The 22,801-nt window shown below is 40.2% G+C and overlaps 1 protein-coding gene across 1 annotated transcript in view; it reads left to right on the top strand.

The window, feature by feature from the left end:
• Positions 1-22,801, top strand: part of atp2a3 (ATPase sarcoplasmic/endoplasmic reticulum Ca2+ transporting 3) — a 53,858-nt gene that overhangs the window by 24,290 nt on the left and 6,767 nt on the right. The window contains exons 6-14 of the mRNA XM_063894587.1: positions 4,820-4,900; positions 5,164-5,249; positions 5,714-6,178; positions 15,709-15,797; positions 16,697-16,799; positions 17,818-17,949; positions 20,911-21,027; positions 21,137-21,355; positions 22,312-22,647. Of these exons, the coding sequence (XP_063750657.1) occupies positions 4,820-4,900; positions 5,164-5,249; positions 5,714-6,178; positions 15,709-15,797; positions 16,697-16,799; positions 17,818-17,949; positions 20,911-21,027; positions 21,137-21,355; positions 22,312-22,647 (1,628 nt within the window). The remainder of the gene's footprint in view (positions 1-4,819; positions 4,901-5,163; positions 5,250-5,713; positions 6,179-15,708; positions 15,798-16,696; positions 16,800-17,817; positions 17,950-20,910; positions 21,028-21,136; positions 21,356-22,311; positions 22,648-22,801) is intronic.

Here is a 22,801-nt window from a genome sequence, read left to right as displayed (position 1 = left end):
ATCTCCCACACAAACACAACACACACTTCGCTCCCCCTCCACCTCTCCCACTCTTGTTCTCTCACAGCCTATAGGTGTCAGACAGAGAACTGTAGAGAAAATTATGAAGAATTGGAAATGCGGGCTATTCAAGTCCACACACTGCGGCCTCTTTGTTTCTCTGCCTATCTCACTATCTCTGTCCTGTCACGGTAAGGAGTGTGAAAAATTGGTCCGTGGTCTCGGAACGTTGAGCAAAAGTCAGGAGGAGCAATGGCGCTCAGAAGGAAATGGAGTAGGATCAAAACTTGCGTATCAGCCTGAAATCACTTAGAAAGTCTCTTACTGTGATTGTATAGAAGAAGAATGTGATTGAGGGGAAAGCAGAATTTCAATAAGATGTTGAACTTATTCAAGGATCACCTATTGTCATTCTGCAACTCAAGGTTGAACAACATAGGCAGTTGTAGTGAAGTCTATTTGTGCTTCACAAGAAAAAGAAACATGGCGGAACAGAACAAAAACAAAGGTGGATTCTTGTAGGGCATTTTCAGGAGGAATGCAAACAGCATCAGAAACGATAAGGAATTCAACATTTAAAATATGAATTGTTTAAGACAATATCCATCATGTTTGAGCTGCATGTTAGGCATCATTGATGCTAGGTGCAGTCTTCCAACCCAGGTGTTCCTATGGTCTTTCCGTCAAGTGCATCAGGTTGCCACGTTGGAGCCAGGTCTCTGTGGGCACATGAGTCTCTGATGTTGCTGGGTTAGACTCATTCCATTCATCTTCATTTCCTGAGACCGGAAATCAGCCAGAAATAGGTTGGCCAGTGAAAAAGCCTGGAAACCTAGTGGAAAAGGTTCCTGTTATCTTAGCTTCCATCTAGGCTCTCCTCCCTTACTTTGATCATCTCAAGGTCCACTGCACTTTATTTTATACAAACACTTCCATCCAATGATCATGAGTGTATCTCTGTCATATGTCGAACATGCTCCAATACCAAAGATGAAAAGATGACAATTGAAACAAAGATGTAGCTAAGTTTAAGGGAGATACTGAGAGCAGCATATACATTTGTCACCATTGCAGTTCATACTGAAAAGCTACGCATGATGAACACCAGAGATGCTTATTGCACAAAGTAAAGATCAGGTCTTTTTCCTTGTTCATAACGATGGAAAGACACAAGTTAGGAATATTACATCTCTGAGTTCACTATCAATACATCAAAAATAAATGTTTCACAAGCTAGCTCTGTTCTCAAATTATGAATATATTTCCATTAAATGTTCACCGTCAGCTCAGACTAAAAGAAAGCAATAACCATTTTGTTTGGGGGCATTAGTTACTTGTAATGGTCTGGCTCTGAAATACGAGTTTAATATGCAGGCTTATTAAGCAGACAGTAGGACTGTAGTGGAGAAGATAAAATGCATTTTGTAGATTTAATGCATCTGTAGTCCATGTTTGACATGTGCGAGGATCAGAGAGAGTGAGGGGAGAACTATGAGGTGGGAAAATAATCAATATTTTTAGAACAGCAACATGACTCCACTAAGGTAGAATGGAAACGTTGTTTACCTGCGGCTTGAGCTTAGTATGAATCAGCCGATGTTTCTTTGCTCAAGGATTTATTGTTTGAATACGGACATTCGATTGGGTGTAACTCACCTGCAGTTACCCTTACAAAGCGCACTCAGTGCAAACTTAAAAGAAGTACACGTTGTTTTCTCAATCCCCTTTTTTCTTTGGCTCTTTTTTGCCATGCTAACTCTAAGGCTGTATGGATGATAATGTTGGCCCTTCCACCACAAGACTGAAATATCTCAGCACCTTTTGGATGGATTAAGGTGAAATTCTGTTAAGGACATGATGGTCCACAGAGGATGAAGTCTTATTACTTTGGTGATCCCCTGACCTTTCCTCTAGTGCAGCAATAAGGTTGACATTTGTAACGGGTATTCACGGTCTGCCGAGGATACTAAACACTAATGACATCTTTGTTGACATCTTACGTACTGGATTATGATTGGTCATTAATTAATGTCAATTAATGGATGGGCCCCTTACTTTTCCATTTTTAGTGACATTTCTCAACTATTGGATGGATTGCTGTGACATTTGCTACAGATATTAAAAATCCCTCTTGAAAACCAACCCAAAACCAATCATAAAGCCCATTAAACCATTTTGTTAAAAAACAGCCCACGAGGGTTCCTATTTTGGTTTTGGGGGTTTTCCCTTTCCTGTAGTGTGTTTTTATATAGGTTTATGTGCATATAAATGGTCTGCAATGGCTAAAATCCCAAAGTTCACCAGAAAACAGAGCCGGCCAGCTAAGTAATCAGAGCTGACTGGGCACTGGTTTCAGACAGAGGGTGAAAAGAGTTGTGCAGCACAGGCAGTATGAGAAAAATAAAGAGCTTTTTGAACATTAAAGCATGGAGACATGTTACAGTAGAGGCACTTAATATGAAACCTGAAAACAGGGCCCCTTTACAGTCCAAATGGATTGCTTTCAATGGCAAATTTCTCTTACTATCTACCAGACATGTGGACTCGAGTCACATGACTTGGACTCGAGTCAGACTCGAGTCATGATTTTAATGACTTCAGACTTGACTTGATCAAATTCGGCATGACTTGCGACTCGACTTGGACTTGAATACTATTAACTCGAGACTTGACTCGGACTTTGCCTCTTTTACTTGTAATGACTTGACATGCCTCGAGTCAAAAGCTAAATTTCCTGATCATGGACATCCTTCCCTGCAATGCGAACCTGCGAAGCCCCAAAGACCGCAAAGTGAGAGAGCCGGCAGGCAAGTGCGAGCAATGCAATCATGTGGTGGATTTTGGCCTTTTTGGATTGGATCAGGGACCTAACCAGCGTGATTGGATAATCCCCGGGTTTCCCCTCATTAATATTCACGATTTCCCCGGATTTCATCTACGGAAAAGATGCAATTGTGCCACGGAAGGGAAGCCTAGTCGAGAGCTGTCCGTCTGGTCTGCGTCTCTCTCAGTTGCAATTGGCAGGTTTAAGATCCAGATTAGGTTCATGGTTGTGAATTATCTATGTAAATCGACTCTATAGATAACACGTTCATTCTACATGTTGAATGATGATAGCGTAATACAAATATAGGCTATACATACAATGACAAAACTGCCGTGGGCGATATGTTATCCGTATCCTTTGTTAAAATTAATGTTCAATAGCTCTATGCCAATGGGAACAACAGAACGTGCGCATTACATATGGACCAATGCGACACGTTCATTACGGCCGTGGACCGATAAACACTCAGTACCGTACGCACACCAACCGGCATTTGCGTGTTTAACACCGTGTTTAACACTGGCGTTACCGCCGCTTAACTTAAATAATGAAGAACTGCTTTTAATTACGACTTGGCCGAGATCTTAACGTGCTGTTCATGCGTTTCCCATGAATAGCCTACTACTATAACTCGGAGCGGAGCAGGATATAATGCGCATGTGCGACGTTGCTAGGCAACGTGTACAAAGGCTGGGGGGGTGGGGGGGGATGCCCCCAGACCCCCAGACCCCCCAGACCCCCCTACAACGGTTTAGTTTGTCACCTTTTTCAGCCCTTCTGAGTTTGCAGGTATGTACACAAATAACTAAGATTAGGGAGGTGTACTCTGTCTCTCTCTCTGTCTGTCTGTCTCTCAAGCGCCTACCCCCAGCACCTTTCATTGTGTGTAGTCATGCTGCTTAATTGTTATGCAGATTAAACATTGTTTTATTGAAATATTAGGTTTCTTTGTGATTTAAGCAAAATGTTGACCTACTGTAACTGGCATCCACTGAAGCATCAATGCCAGTTACATGCATCCACACAGTCCATGCCTCACTAGTCAAGGCGCTTTACCAACTTTAGGATGACAGTGGTGCCTTCCGTGCTCATACATTTCTAACCCACCATTCCCACACAATGCTTTGAAGGTCTTTGGGCGCATGCGTATATACAGATATATAAAATATATGCATAGTTTAATCTGTATGTATAAAAAAATACTGAAGATTAGGTTGATATGTTGAAATTGTGTGATCGTTAGTCTGATAATGGCATTATTAAGTGAAGAGTACATGATGACTTGTTCAGGACTCGAAGAAGCTTGGGACTTGGACTTGGACTCGACTTGGCTTTGGTGTTACTTGGACTTGGACTCGACTTGCCCTTCTCTGTCTTTACTTGGGACTTGACTTGGACTTGACTGCTGAGACTTGGGACTTACTTGGGACTTGCCAAACAGTGACTTGGTCCCACCTCTGCTATCTACTCTCTGCTACTCTGCTTTACTTTACATGCAGTTTCTTTTCACATTTCCAATTAGGTTTTATAGTTATTCCTTTTAATTTGCCGACTCACTTTAAATAATGTTCCTCCCCGGCGTTAACATGAGGGCATTGGACATCAATATACTATTTGTGTGTGTATGTGTGTGTATTTACAAACGTTTTTAATGGCATTTGAATGAAACAAGACAAACAGCATTTTGTCTGGAAAGGCCAATATTCCTGTTGAACATAAATGCACTTTTTTCAAAGATTCTATTTTGCCTTCTCACTGCATTTACATACGTCAATTGGTCCGATATCTCAAAAGCCCTGGAGGGGATTTTTCAAATTTGGCATTAATGTCCTTTCAACCTTAAGGGAAAATGGATTACATTTCAGACCTCTAACTTCAAGGTCCCTGTGAACTCACATTTGTCCCATTTTGCATTTTTGGTACAAACATCTATTTGGGCATAACTGATTGACAATCCTTTTTGGTAATCCCACCCTGTTTTGTTGTTTCTAGTTGGTGACAAGGTGCCTGCTGACATCCGAGTGACCTCTATAAAGTCCACCACCCTGCGAGTGGACCAGTCCATCCTCACAGGTATTATCCAACCCTCATCAGAAGCCAAACACTCTTGGTCGAAGCTTTCACATAATTCAGATATACTCACTTACACCTTTATTGCATGGACATAGAAGACTGAAGGTTAGCATTGTGTGATTTTGATGATATTACTTCCTACTTTAGGCTGTAAATGTAACTTTGTTTAATTTCCCTCAGAACATCCCATTGTTGGTGTAATAGTCACCTGTCACACATTTATCTAACCCAGTACAATTGTCTCATACACTGCTTCTTTTTAGGGGAGTCTGTGTCCATCATCAAACACACTGACCCTGTTCCTGACCCCAGAGCCGTCAACCAGGACAAAAAGAACATGCTGTTTTCTGTAAGCACTCACCCTGCAGCGCGCTGAGTAATGTTTGTCTTATTGAATCTAGTGACTGTCATTCTTTAACCCCAACCTTTCTCTGGTGATCTAAAGGTAACCTAAATGTCAAGTTAAAATAATTTCCTTTTTGATGATGCTGGAGGTGCATCACAATGAATCCATTCATTGTTATACATCTTTGCACATGATAGTCCTTTTTAGATGTTGTGGGAATTACAATAATGGTTTTCCAAAGAGTTGTTACTTTGCATTTTAAATAATTTTGATTCAGTAAAGTCTAACTGTGATGCAGAAAATGTGTCTTGTGAAATATGAATGAATGTCTAAGGGTGGCTGGAAAGTGCTAGTCATGTCATGTCATGACTAAAGTGTACTTATTTGTACATAAATATCCCTTTTTATATCAACTGAGACTTTCTGCCTCTCTTCTTAGCACCAAATGATTTCTTCTTTTGCTGCAGGGCACAAACATAGCAGCAGGCCGTGCCATAGGTGTGGTCATTGCTACCGGTGTTTCCACAGAGATTGGTAAGATCCGTAATCAGATGGCAGCTACAGAACACGAGAAGACGCCTCTGCAGCAGAAGCTGGACGAGTTCGGGCAGCAGCTCTCAAAGGTCATCTCCCTGATATGCGTGGCTGTGTGGGTCATCAACATCGGCCACTTCGGAGACCCCGTCCACGGGGGCTCTTGGGTCAGAGGGGCCATCTATTACTTTAAGATTGCCGTGGCCCTGGCTGTGGCCGCCATCCCCGAGGGCCTGCCTGCTGTCATCACCACCTGCCTAGCCCTTGGAACACGCCGCATGGCTAAGAAGAACGCCATCGTCCGCAGCCTGCCGTCAGTAGAGACCCTGGGCTGTACCTCTGTTATCTGCTCTGACAAGACGGGAACCCTCACCACCAACCAGATGTCCGTCTGCAGAGTAAGTGGCAATTCTTTGGTTTGACTGCTGGTTATACAGTTACGGATTACTTCTACTTTAAAAAGATCATTTGTATATCAATATCTGACCCCGTGTTACTTAACATTCTTGAAGAAAACTTGTTGGGGAGCTTCCAGGGTGAATTATTCTTTTAAGTTATGATCTTCCTACTTCTCAGAAACATGCATTTTCATTCAAATCTGTTAAGAATCCCTCCAAATGACCACAAAAAGAAAACAAGAGCTTTAGGAATATCATAGGACATCTCATTCTGTGACATTTTTACAAGAGCTCATTTGTTAAAGTTAATTTAAGTTTTGAATAATTTAGTTAAAAACTACTTTGGGAAATAAAAACAGCACACATTTATACCGTTCACCTCAGAGTCTCGACTGTCTATTCAAATCCAAATTTTTGCTATTCCAAGACTGTTAAAGGACCCCAGCATTCAGAAATATTCAACTAAACCCCTTTTAGAATAGGCAGAAAGAAAGCATGTGTACTGCAGACAGGAAGATTCATGGGTATTCATCGCACCATTTTTAGTCCAATATTTTGAGGTAAGAGGGCAAGGAACTCCTGTGTATACTGTAGGCCATGCCAGTTAGGTTGATAAAAAGTGTAATTATCCCCCGCTCTGTCAAGCCAACAAGACATGGTTGGTTAACAGTTTGTCGACTGGGGCCCCCGGCAATCAATTTTTTTTAGATCAAATAGTAAGGTTTTTAATATTATTGCTAAAAAGTGTGCTCGTGTTTGGGAAGTATGGAGAATATAACTTGATAAATGAGATTTAAATGATGTTGCACAAGCTGTGTGAGAGTTTGTGAACAGATGATTTAATATAGTTCTTCTACTGTTTAATGCAGCCCCTGAGTATTTGATATACAAATGGACATTTTCTGGGTGAATTGTTCCTTAACGGCTGAACTGGAGCAGAAAGTAAATTCTAAGTATTTGACATTTTAAAAAAATGCTTTTGGGAATTATTTGTTGAAAACGTGTAATGTAGGTTAATTCAACAAGAGTTTGCTGTTGATTATTGATTTTCTTTCCGTCTTTGAGATTTCTCTTTTTTCCCTCGCGTGTTTTTCCTTTTTTTTGATGGATGGAAAATCCTTTTGCTGTTGTAATGTTTACCTCCGTGTGGCAGCTTTGAGATAACTGCTGGTGGACTAGTACAGTCTGGCATGACCCAGCAGCACTACAGTGTAACACACACACACACACACACACACACACACACACACACACACACACACACACACACACACACACACACACACACACACACACACACACACACACACACACACACACACACACACGTCACATGGGCTAAATAAACATGTTATAGCCATCCATCCTGAACTGTAGGTAGGTTCCGCTGTAAATAGTGTGTATATAATTACGTGACATGACAAGCACGGAAAGATCTTATCCACAAGTATTGATGAGTACTCCTGTAGCACATAGCCTCACCCTTTTCTTTGTCTGTTAGTATGTGTGTTTGTGTGTTTGAAAGCCATCTTTGCTCCGGGCACAGAGTAAATGCCAGCACTGCTGTTTGTCTTGGCTCCTGTTCAGGGCTCAAGCTCTAAACACATTCACATAACACACACACACACACACACACACACACACACACACTCATTTTGAATTATGTATTGTGGTGCTGCAGAGAAGTCCTGGACTACAAATGCTATTCTACAGCAGAAATATATTTTTTTGGTACTGATCCTCTGATCACACCGGGATCATGTTTTTAAAATGATCATTCCCTCTAATATCACACATAATGTCACATTTGTCATGTCACACAAAGCTGAGTTTGCAGCTCATTCGACTTATAGAACATCTGGAATCTAATTGATTTAGACAGGAGCAATAAAAGCAGAACTAAGATTACTTCAGAGGGTGTAATGTAATGGGTATAATTTGTAATATTGGGCTATATTCATAAAATATGATTGATACTAGATTTCTAAAAGGGGAATTACTACTATTAGAATCTGGACATTTAGTATTACATTAAAGTCAATCAAAAAGTATAAAGCATGAATCAACCTACTCAATCCTAATGAGCGTCAATCTGTTTAAAAAATAATAAAATCTGATGCGATTAGACCCGATAATCATTGAGGATCCAAAATCCAGTTGATCGGAACAGCTGCTGAAAGAGAAAACCAGCAGCAGCTTTATGTGCCATAAATTTGACGCACAGCTGCTTTCTAAAGGAATATAAAAATGTCCTAGGGCAGAACGTAAAGTCCTACAAACGTTAAAAAATAATGTATTAGCATCAAAGACTAATAATGAAGAAATAATTAAAGGATATCTTTTTTTAGATCCTTCACCATTTCAAAAATATGCTGAAGCCAGCTTTCACAGTGAGTTTTAGTCTTTAGTTTCTTTATGTCTGGGAATATACAGTATGTGCAAAAAAACAATTGTCCTTCCTAAGCATCATTCTTATACATAGGCTACAGATTTGCTAACATGTCTTTCACATGTGGTGATCATACCACAGTGTCCAACAGGTCAATACTAAGGTATTCTATATATAAACACACAAACCTGAGACTTAAAGCAGTAACTAACACCTGGTCATGGTCAGATCCTTATTCCTCTGGACCAGAGTTTCATCTTTTCTTCAAATATAGATCATCATTTTTGTGTAAACATTTTTTATTTTAGTTGTGTGAAACTGAGAATTACAAGTGATTGAATAATTGTACTACAGTTAAAATTGCAATATTTACCTAATGTAAAAATAACAGAAATTATCAATACTCAAGTAAAGTACAAGTAACTCAAAATGCACTTAGTCCTGGGGTAAATGTACTTCAATGAAGATGTTGGATGACCTTAGGTAGTCCTAGAAGCTTATTGTGATCGGCTGCGACTTTCACAGTGTCCAATGTGACGAATCAAATCAGCTTTTTTTTTTATTGAAGAGACTCGAGGTCCATTTTAAAAGACATACAACACTCGAAAATGACAGTGCCTGGATATCGATTAATGCTATGCTACATAGGTCATATTGAGTGGCTGTAGTAATAGCAGTACTAGTTGATTTTCCGGCAGATTGCATAGAGTGCATTAGTTGTGTCCTGAAAGACTTACTCTGGTCAGGAGAGCACAGCAACAAATATATATATATGTCGTCTTCTATTTGATCTTCCATTTTATCTTTTGCCATTTTTCAAAATGGAGCATCAGAGGACTGTACGGCAGACACTCTCACAGTACAGACAGCCCTCCCTCCCCTCGCTTCTCTCACTCCTCGAGATGACGTGGAGTAACGGTATGATTAATGCGTAGCGGCAGGGAGTTCCCTCTAGCAGGAGGGACACGCAGCAGTGATCTCACCACAACCCCCCTAAACCCTCCCAAACAGAGAAAGAGCGAGGCAGGCTGACGCTGGTAAATATTGACCTTCTGCTTCCACCTGCACTCCCTCGCCTGCTGCTCTCCGCTCTCTGGTGCGAGATAAGACGGCACATTCGCACTTAAACAAAGACAAATCAAACTTCCTTTTTTACTTTTTGCCATGGTGTTTCCTGGAGATAGCAATATTAGTGGTTGCTTTACCCGCCCCTCTCTGTGTTGGTTGTACTGTCTCATTTTTTATGTTCTTTTGTGCGTCATGATTTTAAATGCCTACATGAATGTTTGCCCAGGCTTATCCATCTGTGCTTTTTCTTGGACTGGTTACTAGCCAGTTGCCCTAATGGCACCACGTGTCTCTCCTGCCTCGGGGGTATCCCCATATCCGCAGGATTTCCAGGGATTCCCTCTCTGTATCCTGACTTCCCTTTTCCCTTCACACGCATGAAGACACAGCACACCTCTAAAAAAGTTACTCAGTGTTCAACTCCACACAGGCTCAGAGGAAGGGAGTAGAAGAATACAAACTTGTGCCACTACCATTGAGTCACATTGATCACAATGAGCCTAGTTTCCTTGGAGACCACAGCGGATCAGATCGTGAGGGAAAGAGTGACCACAGATAAAAGAACAACCTTATTTTATCCAGCTTTGTGTGTGCTCGAGTGAAAGTCTTTGTTGATCTTATATAGATCCCAGCCTGATGACCTTTTGTGAAATTAAGACTCCAGCAGAAGGAGGGAGCTATTTAAAATTCCCTTAAAGTGACAGTTTATACAACTAAATGGAATAATGGGCTGGTTCTGTGCTCATTGGGCCTGTATTACATTGGGAAATTAAAAGATTGTTTCAGGATATCTTGTACAATAAAACGTTGATCTTCACAAATGCATCACAAAAACAGCTGGTGTTGACAGTGCAGCCAAACAAAAGCACTGTTTTACGATAGAAGTTAGGCAATAATTGGACTTTTTCCATTTTGCCATGGGTGTGTGTAGTTTTCCTCAGGTCACAGTAAATCTGCTAACCTCGCTGAGAAGTTGGAGGTCTGCAGATCTTCTTCTAACAGCTCGTTGTGGCTGCTCTGACTGTTTAACTACGCTCTGCGATATTTAACAGTCATCCACTGTCAAAAAATGATTACGTTTGTGCTGTAGACACATTGTTGTAGAACGATTGTGGTCAGCACAGACCTCGATGACCAAAACATTACATTTTCAGTCACTGATCATAATATTAAGCTTCAGCAGTTGACAAGGAATGGAAAAATTTGCTGTGGTTCTCTTTTTAGATTGCTACGTTGCCAAATGTGTTACCCTTGTACCTTATTTGAGAACAAATTGTGGATTAATGGGGGACATCTTGCTTGTATTTTGGCTATACAGTATATTATAGACTTATTATAAGCTGAGGTTGAACATCCCAAATTCCCCAAAAATAACTAGCTTAAACTATCTAAAAATGTGTGCCATATGCATTAACACAGCCAAAATGAACAAACAATTAAAAAGCCAGGCATAGCCGTAGTTGGCCAAGTTTAAAAGGGCCCTATTATGCTCATTTTCAGTTTCACATTTGTATTGTGTGACATGTTTACCTGCTTTAATGTTAAAAAAATAACTACTGCTTGTGCTGCACCCTCTCTGAAACTAGGGCCCGGTTTGCTCTGATTGGTTAGCTGGCTGACTATGTTGTGATTGGTCAACAGCTTTTATGTCATATACAATGTGTTGGGGCGCTAGCCAGTAGCAGTGTGACTGTTACTTATTGATATCGCTACTGTATGTTACAGAAGTAAACAAAGGAGTCTAACCGAAGCATTTCAGGCAGGGGTGGTGTATGTTGCAGGGAATTTGGAGATTTCAGCCTTAGCAGACCATTTACATGCACACAATATACACACCTATATAACATGCTACAGGAAAAACCCAAAAAGCATTATAGGGCCCCCTTGAAGAACATGCACTACAAGCATAACCTCAACTAAAATATTCAAGCTAGTAAAACTTGTCTTTTAGATTACTGGCCCTTACCAGTTCCAGTTTCTAACTAATTGTAGCTCAGCACTAGATTAGGAGAGAAAACAGAAAGCAGAGCAGCTGATCTAAATGTGATAAACAATAATACTCTGTTTCATTGTTGATTTGATTGTTGCTCTGTTGATTCAGAAATTACTAATGCAAATGTTCGTGTTCCAACTAAAGCTATAATCACCCTGAGGCTATAATCACAATTCAGTATGACAGTTATTTATAAGTGAGTTTTGTTCTGACTGGATGCAGTTGTCCCTGTTACTGCGGAGAATTCAGGAATAATTACTCTGTTAAAAGCCCAAAACATGGCTTTTAGGTTCATGTGCCACAGGGAAGACAGCTAGCTCTCATCTGCCTCCGATTTTGTATTCCACACACACAGACACACACTGAGGGAGTAGAGAACCAAGTTTAACAAAATAGCTACTTCATTAATTCTTTAATCAGTCAGATTTAATGGAGTCTCAAACAGTCAAACGAGGTCGTACGGATGTTTTCATTCAGTGCATATGTGTGTGTGTGTGTGTGTGTGTGTGTGTGTGTGTGTGTGTGCACGTGTACTCTTTGCATTACTTAAGTGTCAAGTTATTTCAAAAACGAAAATATGGAGGTCAAGGGAAGTCATTTAACCTGTGCGTAGTTTATGTTCTTCGCTCAGCTGTTCAGATGCAGAGAGGGCCTTCGATAGTGAACGGGGATGTCTCTTTTTCTTTTAATCACCAGCCATACATTCACTACTTGTTTTTGTTTATTTAATCATATATTAGCATAAGAAGTGAATCGCCCTCCTTGGGGTTATTTCAGGAGAAAGACATGCAAACAAAGCAAAACTTTTAAGAAGCAGGAGCTCTGGGACTCTGACTCCTGCTTTGTTTTCCTGCAGTTGACCGAGCGTGTATGGCAGTGTGAATGATTGATGAAGCTTGTGAACTCCCTCGTTTCCTGCATGTTTAGAAACAATAAAAAATTGTAGAAGATTGTGACAGTACAGAGGCTGCTGGAAAATCTTCAGCGCGGGGGCAGGGGGGGTTGTCTTGAGTCTGCATACACCAGATTTCTTCAGCCGCAGTTTGAACTCAACCTCCCCAGTGACTCTCTTTCCAGCCCGCAGAGCACCTTCTGTTTACAGACAGTTTTTCATAATTAGGGATGGGACAACTTGGCATTTTATTACAGATTGCAATTAAAATCATCCACAAAAAGCTCACTTTGTGGAATTTCCATTATCAGGATAGCTGTGCATTTTCTCAAAAGCGACTGGAAAGGCTGTCTAGCTTGTTATCATGATTGGCAAGTTACAAAATAGAGCCATTAAAAAGAAAATGGAATGTATTTTAATTGAGTTATCATTTACAGTGGGGCAAAAAAGTATTTAGTCAGCCACCAATTGTGCAAGTTCTCCCATTTAAAAAGATGAGAGAGTCCTGTAATTTTTATCACAGGTATACCTCAACTATGAGAGACAAAATGAGAAAAACAAATCCAGAAATCACATTGTCTGATTTTTAATGAATTTATTTTCAAATGATTGTGGAAAATAAGTATTTGGTCAATAACAAAAGTTCATCTCAATACTTTGTTATATACCCTTTGTTGGCAATGACAGAGGTCAAACGTTTTCTGTAAGTCTTCACAAGGTTTTCACACTGTTGCTGGTATTTTGGCCCATTCCTCCATGCTGATCTCCTCTAAAGCAGTGATGTTTTGGGGCTGTCGCTGGGCAACACGGACTTTCAACTCCCTCCCAAGATTTTCTATGGGGTTGAGATCTGGAGACTGGCTAGGCCACTCCAGGACCTTGAAATGCTTCTTACGAAGCCACTCCTTCGTTGCCCTGGCGGTGTGTTTGGGATCATTGTCATGCTGAAAGACCCAGCCACGCTTCATCTTCAGTGCCCTTGCTGATGGAAGGAGGTTTTCACTCAAAATCTCACGATACATGGCCCCATTCATTCTTTCCTTTACACGGATCAGTCGTCCTGGTCCCTTTGCAGAAAAACAGCCCCAAAGCATGATGTTTCCACCCCCATGCTTCACAGTAGGTATGGTGTTCTTTGGATGCAACTCTGCATTCTTTCTCCTCCAAACACGAAGAGTTGAGTTACCAAAAAGTTCTATTTTGGTTTCATCTGACCATATGACATTCTCCCAATCCTCTTCTGGAATGCCCTCTAGCAAACTTCAGACGGGCCTGGACATGTACTGGCTTAAGCAGGGGGACACGTCTGGAACTGCAGGATTTCAGTCCCTGGCGGCGTAGTGTGTTACTGATGGTAGCCTCTGTTACTTTGGTCCCAGCTCTCTGCAGGTCATTCACTAGGTGCCCCCGTGTGGTTCTGGGATTTTGCTCACCGTTCTTGGGATCATTTTGACCCCATGGGGTGAGATCTTGCGTGGAGCCCCAGATCGAGGGAGATTAGCAGTGGTCTTGTATGTCTTCCATTTTCTAATAATTGCTCCCACAGTTGATTTCTTCACACCAAGCTGCGTACCTATTGCAGATTCAGTTTTCCCAGCCTGGTGCAGGTCTACAATTTTGTCTCTGGTCTCCTTTGACAGCTCTTTGATCTTGGCCATAGTGGAGTTTGGAGTATGACTGTTTGAGGTTGTGGACAGGTGTCTTTCATACTGATAACGACTTCAAAAAGGTGCCATTAATACAGATAACGAGTGGGGGACAGAGGAGCCTCTTAAAGAAGAAGTTACAGGTCTGTGAGAGCCAGAAATCTTGCTTGTTTGTAGGTGACCAAATACTTATTTTAACGAGGAATTTACCAATTAATTCTTTAAAAATCCTACAATGTGATTTTCTGGATTTCTTTTTCTCATTCTGTCTCTCATAGTTGAGGTTTACCTATGATAAAAAATTACAGGCCTCTCTCATCTTTTTAAATGGGAGAACTTGCACAATTGCTGGCTGACTAAATACTTTTTTGCCCCACTGTATTTATGCATGGTGAACCTATAATGTACTGTATTATTACCATATTTAAGATTCTTCTTTCCAAAAGAAGGAAGTGAGTGATGTATGTGATGCAATACAAATGAAGGGACACCAGTTGAGTTGTAAGTCAATTTTGATAATTATTGGGATAAGTTAAGCAATAATTGGTCTTCTGTTAGCAGCATGCTGCTCTTTGGTTTTTACACAGGATGCACCCTTAGCTGTTTTATTTAAAGTGTGTTTTGACACCATGGGGCTGTGTGATGGTGCATCAGCGGCAGTAAACAACTCTTGGCTGCCCAAGCTGTTCTTACATCACCACTACAATTCCACGTTGGCATACTCTGACAACAAAGGTGTTATATTACCTGTGTGGGCAACTCAAGCACATGCCCACACTTCAGAGCTGCCAACCACAATAACATCTTAAGATCAAACACTCGATGATTAACATTGATTTTCAGACCAATCCCTTAACTTTTGACTCTCTGAACCCAAAGCAGTTCAAGGGCTGTGGTCTTTTTCATTGCAATATTTGCATTACATATACAAGTCCTGCACCTCTTTGGAAACAGCACAACCAGGTTAGAAGTAAAAAGACATGAGGAATGTTGGTGCAGTTTTAGAAAGTTATAATGCCAGTAAACCATCACTAATTATGTTTCTTTGATTTATTAAAACAAATCTAATGTTTTTGTATTTATTTGTTTTAACAGTGGTTAAATGATTGAATAAACACAACATCATTTGTTCTGCAAATGAAAGGTTAAGGTCATAAACAATACATGCATCTTTGCTCTTAAAATCAATGGTAGTTTCTATTTTATTTTATTCTGCTACAGCCTTATTGCTTCTGATTGGCTTATTTTGGCTAATGTTAGCCAATATTGCTAAACATTAGGATAGATAATGCTGCAGTAACTGACATTACTGATTCTCAAAGTCTACACTACTGTTGTTGCTGTTCCACTTTTATTTTAGCATTTAGTTTTATTCCAAAGTTACCCAGTCTTTGTGGAGAATAAAGGAAAATCTTCCTTTTTATAGTAAATAGTTATTGTAGTCCTTTATTATACCAGGACTTTGACTATTTGACTTTCTGCTATGCATCTTTGTATAATCATATAACTATACCGCCTTTTGTTTGTGTTCCTCCTCTCCAGATGTTCGTTGCAGACAAGGTGGAAGATTCAAGCTGCAGCCTCCATGAGTTCAATATAACTGGATCTACATATGCCCCTGAGGGACAAATGTGAGTGTCACAGCTTCAACAATGCTTCTTGTAATAGTCTGTCAACCCTAACTCCTCATTATGTTCAAAGCCTCAAACTTTACCAAAGCCAATGTACACTACCTAACTCAGAGAAGCTTGTCTCCCCTCGTCCTTTGATGAAATCCTGATGCTTTTTCAAAACAAGATCAATATTTAGAAAACTGTGGTGTAGGATTTGTAACATCAGTGCTAATGATTACCAAAAAATGTGTTTAGCTGTGTTTTATGTGTTGCTATGGCAATTTCAGCAGTGACCATAGTAGTAAGTCATCCTAGATGTTATTATGGTTTCATATAACCAAGGGAACAAACAAAATGATGACAGTCACGTTTTTTAAAGGGTCAGATTTTCAATTATTTGCTGTATCAGAATGCATTTTGAAAGTATATGAGAAAGTATTACAGGTAGGTGGCTAGTTATTATGTAGGAGAAGGGTTCCACAGGTCATTGTATATGAATGTTGTTTATTTTGCGGTTTGCTCGAGTACAGCATTGTGACTCTGCATGAACCTGTCGGTTTCATAACAGCGCAGTTAGGGTTACTGTGTGGGAGCCTCGCTAGCAACAGTTGCAGTATTTACTGGGAATAGATCCATGGTTGTCATGCAATCAGCACTGCTTGTCAACACACACACACACACACACACACACACACACACACACACACACACACACACACACACACACACACACACACACACGGTTCACTACTGTACAACCATGAAGGGAACTTTGGAATGCTAAACAACTGACTGTCTTCCCCACTCATAAATATTGATTAGGGTATTGTGTCTGATGTGTAGCGAGGTGTGATGTGTTTCTCCCCCGTGTTTTGCTGTTTTGAGTGACGTTTCTGTGTGTGTGTTTTTCCTTCCAGACTGAAAGGAGACAAGCCCGTCCAGTGCGGTGACTTTGATGGACTTTTGGAGTTGGCCACTGTGTGCTCGATGTGCAATGACTCTTCACTGGACTATAATGAAGTAATCAACACACTCGCACAGAGATAATTCTTGCACATTTTGAAGCCAAAATGTTCCCTGATGTCCTTTAGAGGAGAAAGCGCCTGTGTCAAAAAAAATCCCAAAGAAATATTATACTGCCAAATCAGTTCAGATCAATTTAGAGGATTTTAACCCATTAGATGCCAATGTTGATTTTGAGAGAAAGTCTGCTCCATAATACAACAAATTGTTCCAAGTGGAAGCAGTGAATTTGCCCCATAGAGCAAAAACTCTGATGTAAAAAACATGATTTTGAAGCAAGGACTCGATTATGAAAGCCCAATGTAGTACTTAAGGGTCTAACTGTCTGTATTTCGGCAACTAACTTCATTATGTACTTATTATGGAAGGTAAGGTTGAAATTTTAACTAATCTCCTTATTATTTTCTATAAATATAATATATTTATTATCAGCGTTAACCAGCCTAATTATCGAAATAATAGAGAGACAAAGGGTTACCTTTCTGTTTTAAAGAGGCACTATTATGCTTTAGGGGTTTTTATGTATGTTTTGGTATGTAATATAGGTTTTTGTGCAAGTAAATTGTCTTCAAAGCTGTTTGTCTCTATTATTTTTAGCTTACTTTTCTCTCTGCTTTTGAAGTGGGTTTCTCACCTCTTTGTCATCACCATGGTATCATGGTAATTATGCTGAGGAGTGATGTCAAGGATAAGGCTCTTATCAACTTCCATGCATTCTCCTACACTAGTTGTTTCTGTTCTGTTGTAGGGTCATTTTGTCACCAATTTTATACTATTTTGAATAAAGGAAGTTAGTGTGAGATCAAATGGTGTTAAAATATTAGAGAGTGGTTTATTACCTGCTTCACAGAAACAAACGATAACTGATACTGGTTAATCTCTCCTATATTTAAAGCACTTTGCATGCATGACTTAATGTGTGGAGGCAGAAGTGAATAACCTATCTTTCTTAAATGATTACTGTATGACTTGGTCTTGTATGTTATGAAACAGCAACTGTGTTTTTCTCCCGCAGGCCAAGGGGGTGTATGAGAAGGTGGGTGAAGCCACAGAGACGGCTCTCACCACACTGGTGGAGAAGATGAATGTCTTCAAGACTGACCTGTCCGGAGTCAGCAAGGTGGAACGTGCCGGTATCTGCAACTCGGTGAGCTACATGTGTGTGTGTGTGACCCTGCTGTATGATATTTGTCTGTGAACATCGTCACAGTCTGTATTTAGGTTTATTGGGAGTACTGCTGCATGAGAAAGTTGTATTAAGTCTTTTAAGGCTGCACAAAATCAGATACTGAAAGTCCTTGTAGGCGAGTGAAAACAAAATAAGTGTTTTTCTCCCTGTGATTATGGCTTAAGTTGACAGGTGAGGTGACCAATAGATTTTCACCAGAAATGTTCTTTATAGTTCCTTTTTTTGTGTGTAACAGGCAGGGGGACAAAAGTTTTGCTATGTCATGTTCATATTTCTAAGTTCCTTTTTTGTTCAGCTGTATATGTGACAATCCTAGTTAGAACCTGTGGAAGAGTGGCCACTTCAAACCAGTCATTTCTTTTCCCGTTTCTCACAGAGGGAATTTAAAGTAACTTGCTATATTATCCTGGCAAAACGTTTTATTCCAACTATTTCAGAAATAACATTTGTTTTCAACTTACTTAGAAAGATTATCCTGGAAAAAACATTTTTCCATATGTAATTTAGCCATTAACACAGGTGAAAAAAAGGATTTAAATCAGACATTTTGGTTCTAAAGCTGAAGACAATTACAACAATGAAAGAAGTCGAGGGGGTATAAAGTTAGGAAGAAGTGAGACCTCTGTTGCCTTTCTCTCATCTTCGTTTAAGGCCACATTATCCACTACGAGCATAACACATCCAAATCTCCCCCCCCCCCCCTTCGACTGCATTTGAGTTGCATTCGTTGGGTGATGTAGGAGCCATGTTTTTTTTTAATTAAAAAACAACAACAATCTTTCTGGCTGTACAGCATCAATTCTGAATCATCAATTCTGATTTTGTCCATTTATAGCAGTGTAATGCTAATCTGTGCCACACATATTATTCTCCGATCAATTGCTCATTATAACATGCAGTATGCTGCCTTGATGCAGGGAGGATATAATGACCTAGAATGCCCCTGGTTATACGTATTTGTGGCAGATTATTTTACATTTTAGTATTTTTTTATGCCGAGTGACTTGCAATAAGTCAACAGGCTTAGAGTTTGCAGTCTAACTCCAGGGCTATTTAACAAAGCACATGGTTGTTGATGGACACATGTTTGACTTCAGGGTGTAAACCTGTGTGTGTTTGGTTATGAGTTAAATATTTAAAATGTAATTTACAACAGCTGCAAAAGCAACATGCCTCCCTGCTGGACGTTTTGCCAGCAGCTTCTCACAAATATAGTGCACGATCTCTGTTAAAGAGGCACAGATATAAGAGGCAAGTCTGACCTGTGCAAGAGAGCATGTTTTGGTGTCTGAGAGACCAATGAATCACTGAGGGAACTGTCAACAAATGTGTAAAGGTAACCTCTGGTTTCAAGTCTTTTCAATCCACTGTACATTAAGGCTGTTGGTGTCACTTTCAGGAGGAACAAAGCTTGTCAGTGACGAACCATGCAGGGACAGAAGTCAGAAGGACAGATAAGCAGAAGTATGACTGTATGAATAGGTCTAAAAATGAAATGCATCTTTAGCACATGAAATTCAGAGGACATGACCTTCCAAATATCTGCTGCACGTACACAGCTAAAATAGAGAGTGAAAGTAATTTCAAAATCCAGATGGTCTCCCTTTTTGATAAAGAGGAAAGGTTTGTCACAATGGGCGATTGCAGGAAGTCCGTCAGAAGTCCCCCTGACAGAGTTTGTACATCTCAGTCTGACTGGAAGGACATCTTTCAGCTTCTCAGGGTTAATGGGATCACTACAGACTCTGAACAAGAGGGACACCTACTGGTAGGAACCAAAACGGGACATTAAGTGCTGATAATATGCAGGAAAGGAGGATGGTTTTTAGGCATGTGATCCTCAAGTGAACCTACAGTATGTTCATGGCGCGTTGGTTGCTTGAAAGAGTTTTAGTGTGGTGTTTAGAACGTTTGAAGAGTGGATTTTGAATAAAGTGCTTGAAAATGCTTGGAATTGCAATACTTTCATAAAGAATCACTTTCTGACTAGATTGCTCCTATTTGTTGATATTGTGGCAGATAAAAAGTTTGCAGAGTTGTTGAACTGGACTAAATGATAACTATTGTGCTTTGTCTTTACCTCCAAATGAGGAAGGCAGAATAGTTGAAGCACCATATTATAATTCAGTCCTCACCAACACCTCAATCTCAACCTCAATGCGTAACAATTGATTTAATTTACACTTCTATGAAGTTTTTTTTTAAAACTAGGAATAATGGGCAGTATGAATGTAACTTTATAGCAGAACAGTTGTAGAAGAATAGAACCAGAATCCCTTTTTTCGTCCCACAGAGGGAACATTTAAATTTGCTACAGCAGCAACAGAGCCAAAGACAGCTTTACAAAAGAAAATATGCAATTAAAAAAAAAAAAATGAAGATAAAGACAAACACACAATTTACAAAATATACATCCTGAAGGAGATATAGCAGCCAGGTAATATTGCACAATAGCTGAGATTCAGTAGTAATACATATTGGATTGTATAGTTACCAATGAAGTTGCCACTGCTGTGTGAACTACATATACATGTAAATATGTAATTAACCACAATGTAAGGTGCTGGAAAAGCTTGAAATAGCTACAATTTGATTTTGAAAAAGATGTTACAACCCTGCATTTGGGTATTTCTGCTCATTAGCACTTAGCTATGACTTAACATAAACTTTTAGTAGTCATTTCTAACCATCCTCAGCCAGGTCTACATTAAAATCATGTGCTGTTGTACAAAGACATCTGAGGCGGCAGGCAGACATCCAGACAAGGTGGCTGTGTGCTTTGTGTGAAGTGTCATCCATCAGCTGTCAGCAGCTGGCCTGCAGGTCTGACAGCTACCCACAGTTTCAGCTGCTTAGCTCAAGATCTGGCTCTTTCTTCTGCTTTACCTCTGTAACGTTACCCTACTCTTCATCCTTCAGGTGATCAAGCAATTGATGAAGAAGGAGTTCACTCTGGAGTTCTCTCGTGACCGCAAGTCCATGTCCGTCTACTGCACCCCCGTCAAGCCAGGCTCCCAGAGCAAGATGTTCATCAAGGCATGAACAAATAATAAAACAAATACACAGAGAGACTTTCATCATTTCCATTTGTTGCTTTCAGTGCTTGATGTTTTGCTCTTGTATTTCTGATATTTCCTCCCCTCAGGGAGCTCCAGAGAGTGTGATCGAGCGCTGTCAGTACCTGCGGGTGGGCACAGGGAAGGTGCCCCTGACCGACATTTTGCGGGACCAGCTTCTGTCTAAGATCAGGGACTGGGGGACGGGTAGGGACACGCTGCGCTGCCTGGCCCTCGCCACTCGTGACGTCCCGCCACGCAAAGAGGACATGGACCTGGAGAACTCAACCAAGTTTGTAGAATATGAGGTACGGCAGAGGAGTGCGGTGACATCTAAGATGCTTATCTTTGGAATTCAAGTTGGTCATAAAGGTTGCTGCTTACTTGAGTCTTGTGAAATCAAAACATCCAAAATACACATGTAGGTGTTCAGTTAACTACACTGTGCATTTGTAGATTTTTCCTAAATTCCCCAAAGTTAGCATTTGACAATGCTTCATCTGCATGTTTGAACAATAACTTTTAGAAAACCGGTAAGTAAAAAAACAATTGTCCTAAGTAATGAACTGTGGACGTTTTTCGTAATATCTGTTAGTGTTTTACACCATTTGCCTGTTGTGTCTTTTCCTATACTCATACCATTCCCACTTACATTCACCAAACCTCCATGTTTAATTTGTATATATCTTCTAAATGTTTTTACAGAGGGGCCACACTAATCTATTATCCATAGCCTAATAAACATAACTTTTTCTTAAAAACATGTAGAAAATGTATTTACAGTATTTAGCAAATTGTATTAATCATTTTACAATGTTCATATTTCTTTTCTAGAAATGTAGCAAAAAAGCACATATTTTATAATACAAAGCTTAATTTGCATTAATTAAAATGTCAGGAACATTTTTATGAATAATTTCATTGTCTGAATAATGAATAATTTCCTGGTGAGATGTTTTAGTGAACATTTTTACCCTATTCACCGATAGTGTCCTCTTTGCTCCTGCCTGTCTTTGGTTTAAATCACAGCAGTGATACAATCTTCTTTCCACTGAAAGCATAACCCTTCCACTCTTGGTTCTTATTCCCTGAAACAATTACTTCTTTCATTGAAACTAATCTGTGTGGTGTTTTCAGCAGCAACACAAATAAAAAGATGTGAATTCCATTTCCGTCGAACTAGGGTGAGATTCTGTTTTCAGATAAAGTCCTGTGGCACCTAATCCTCATCTCTCTCTCTTTTTATTTCTTTGTATCCATTCAGTTGGGTCTCACATTTGTTGGCTGTGTGGGCATGCTGGACCCACCTAGGAAGGAGGTGATCGGTTCAGTGAAACTGTGCAACGAGGCAGGCATCCGCGTCATAATGATCACGGGAGACAACAAGGGCACAGCTGTGGCCATCTGCAGACGAATTGGCATCTTCGGTGAGGATGACGACGTGACCGGAATGGCCTACACAGGCCGCGAGTTCGATGACCTCTCCCTGGAGGCCCAGAGAGAAGCCGTCAAACGGGCGCGATGCTTCGCCCGCGTAGAGCCGGCTCACAAGTCTAAGATCGTGGGATTCCTGCAATCATTCAACGAGATTACTGCCATGGTGAGAGAAGGGGGATTTACTAGTATGCAGCTCTACTTTTTTTTTGTTTTTTACTTTACCCTACTTTGGCACCCACCCCTTAAACTACACACTTTCTTTACTTCCTGCAAATGTACTCATTGTACTGTATATGAGATGTAAGAAGGAAAAAGAA

This window comes from Eleginops maclovinus, chromosome 11 (genome assembly GCF_036324505.1).
Source record: "Eleginops maclovinus isolate JMC-PN-2008 ecotype Puerto Natales chromosome 11, JC_Emac_rtc_rv5, whole genome shotgun sequence".
NCBI lineage: Eukaryota > Metazoa > Chordata > Actinopteri > Perciformes > Eleginopidae > Eleginops > Eleginops maclovinus.
This window is presented reverse-complemented; position numbering and strand designations above follow the sequence as displayed.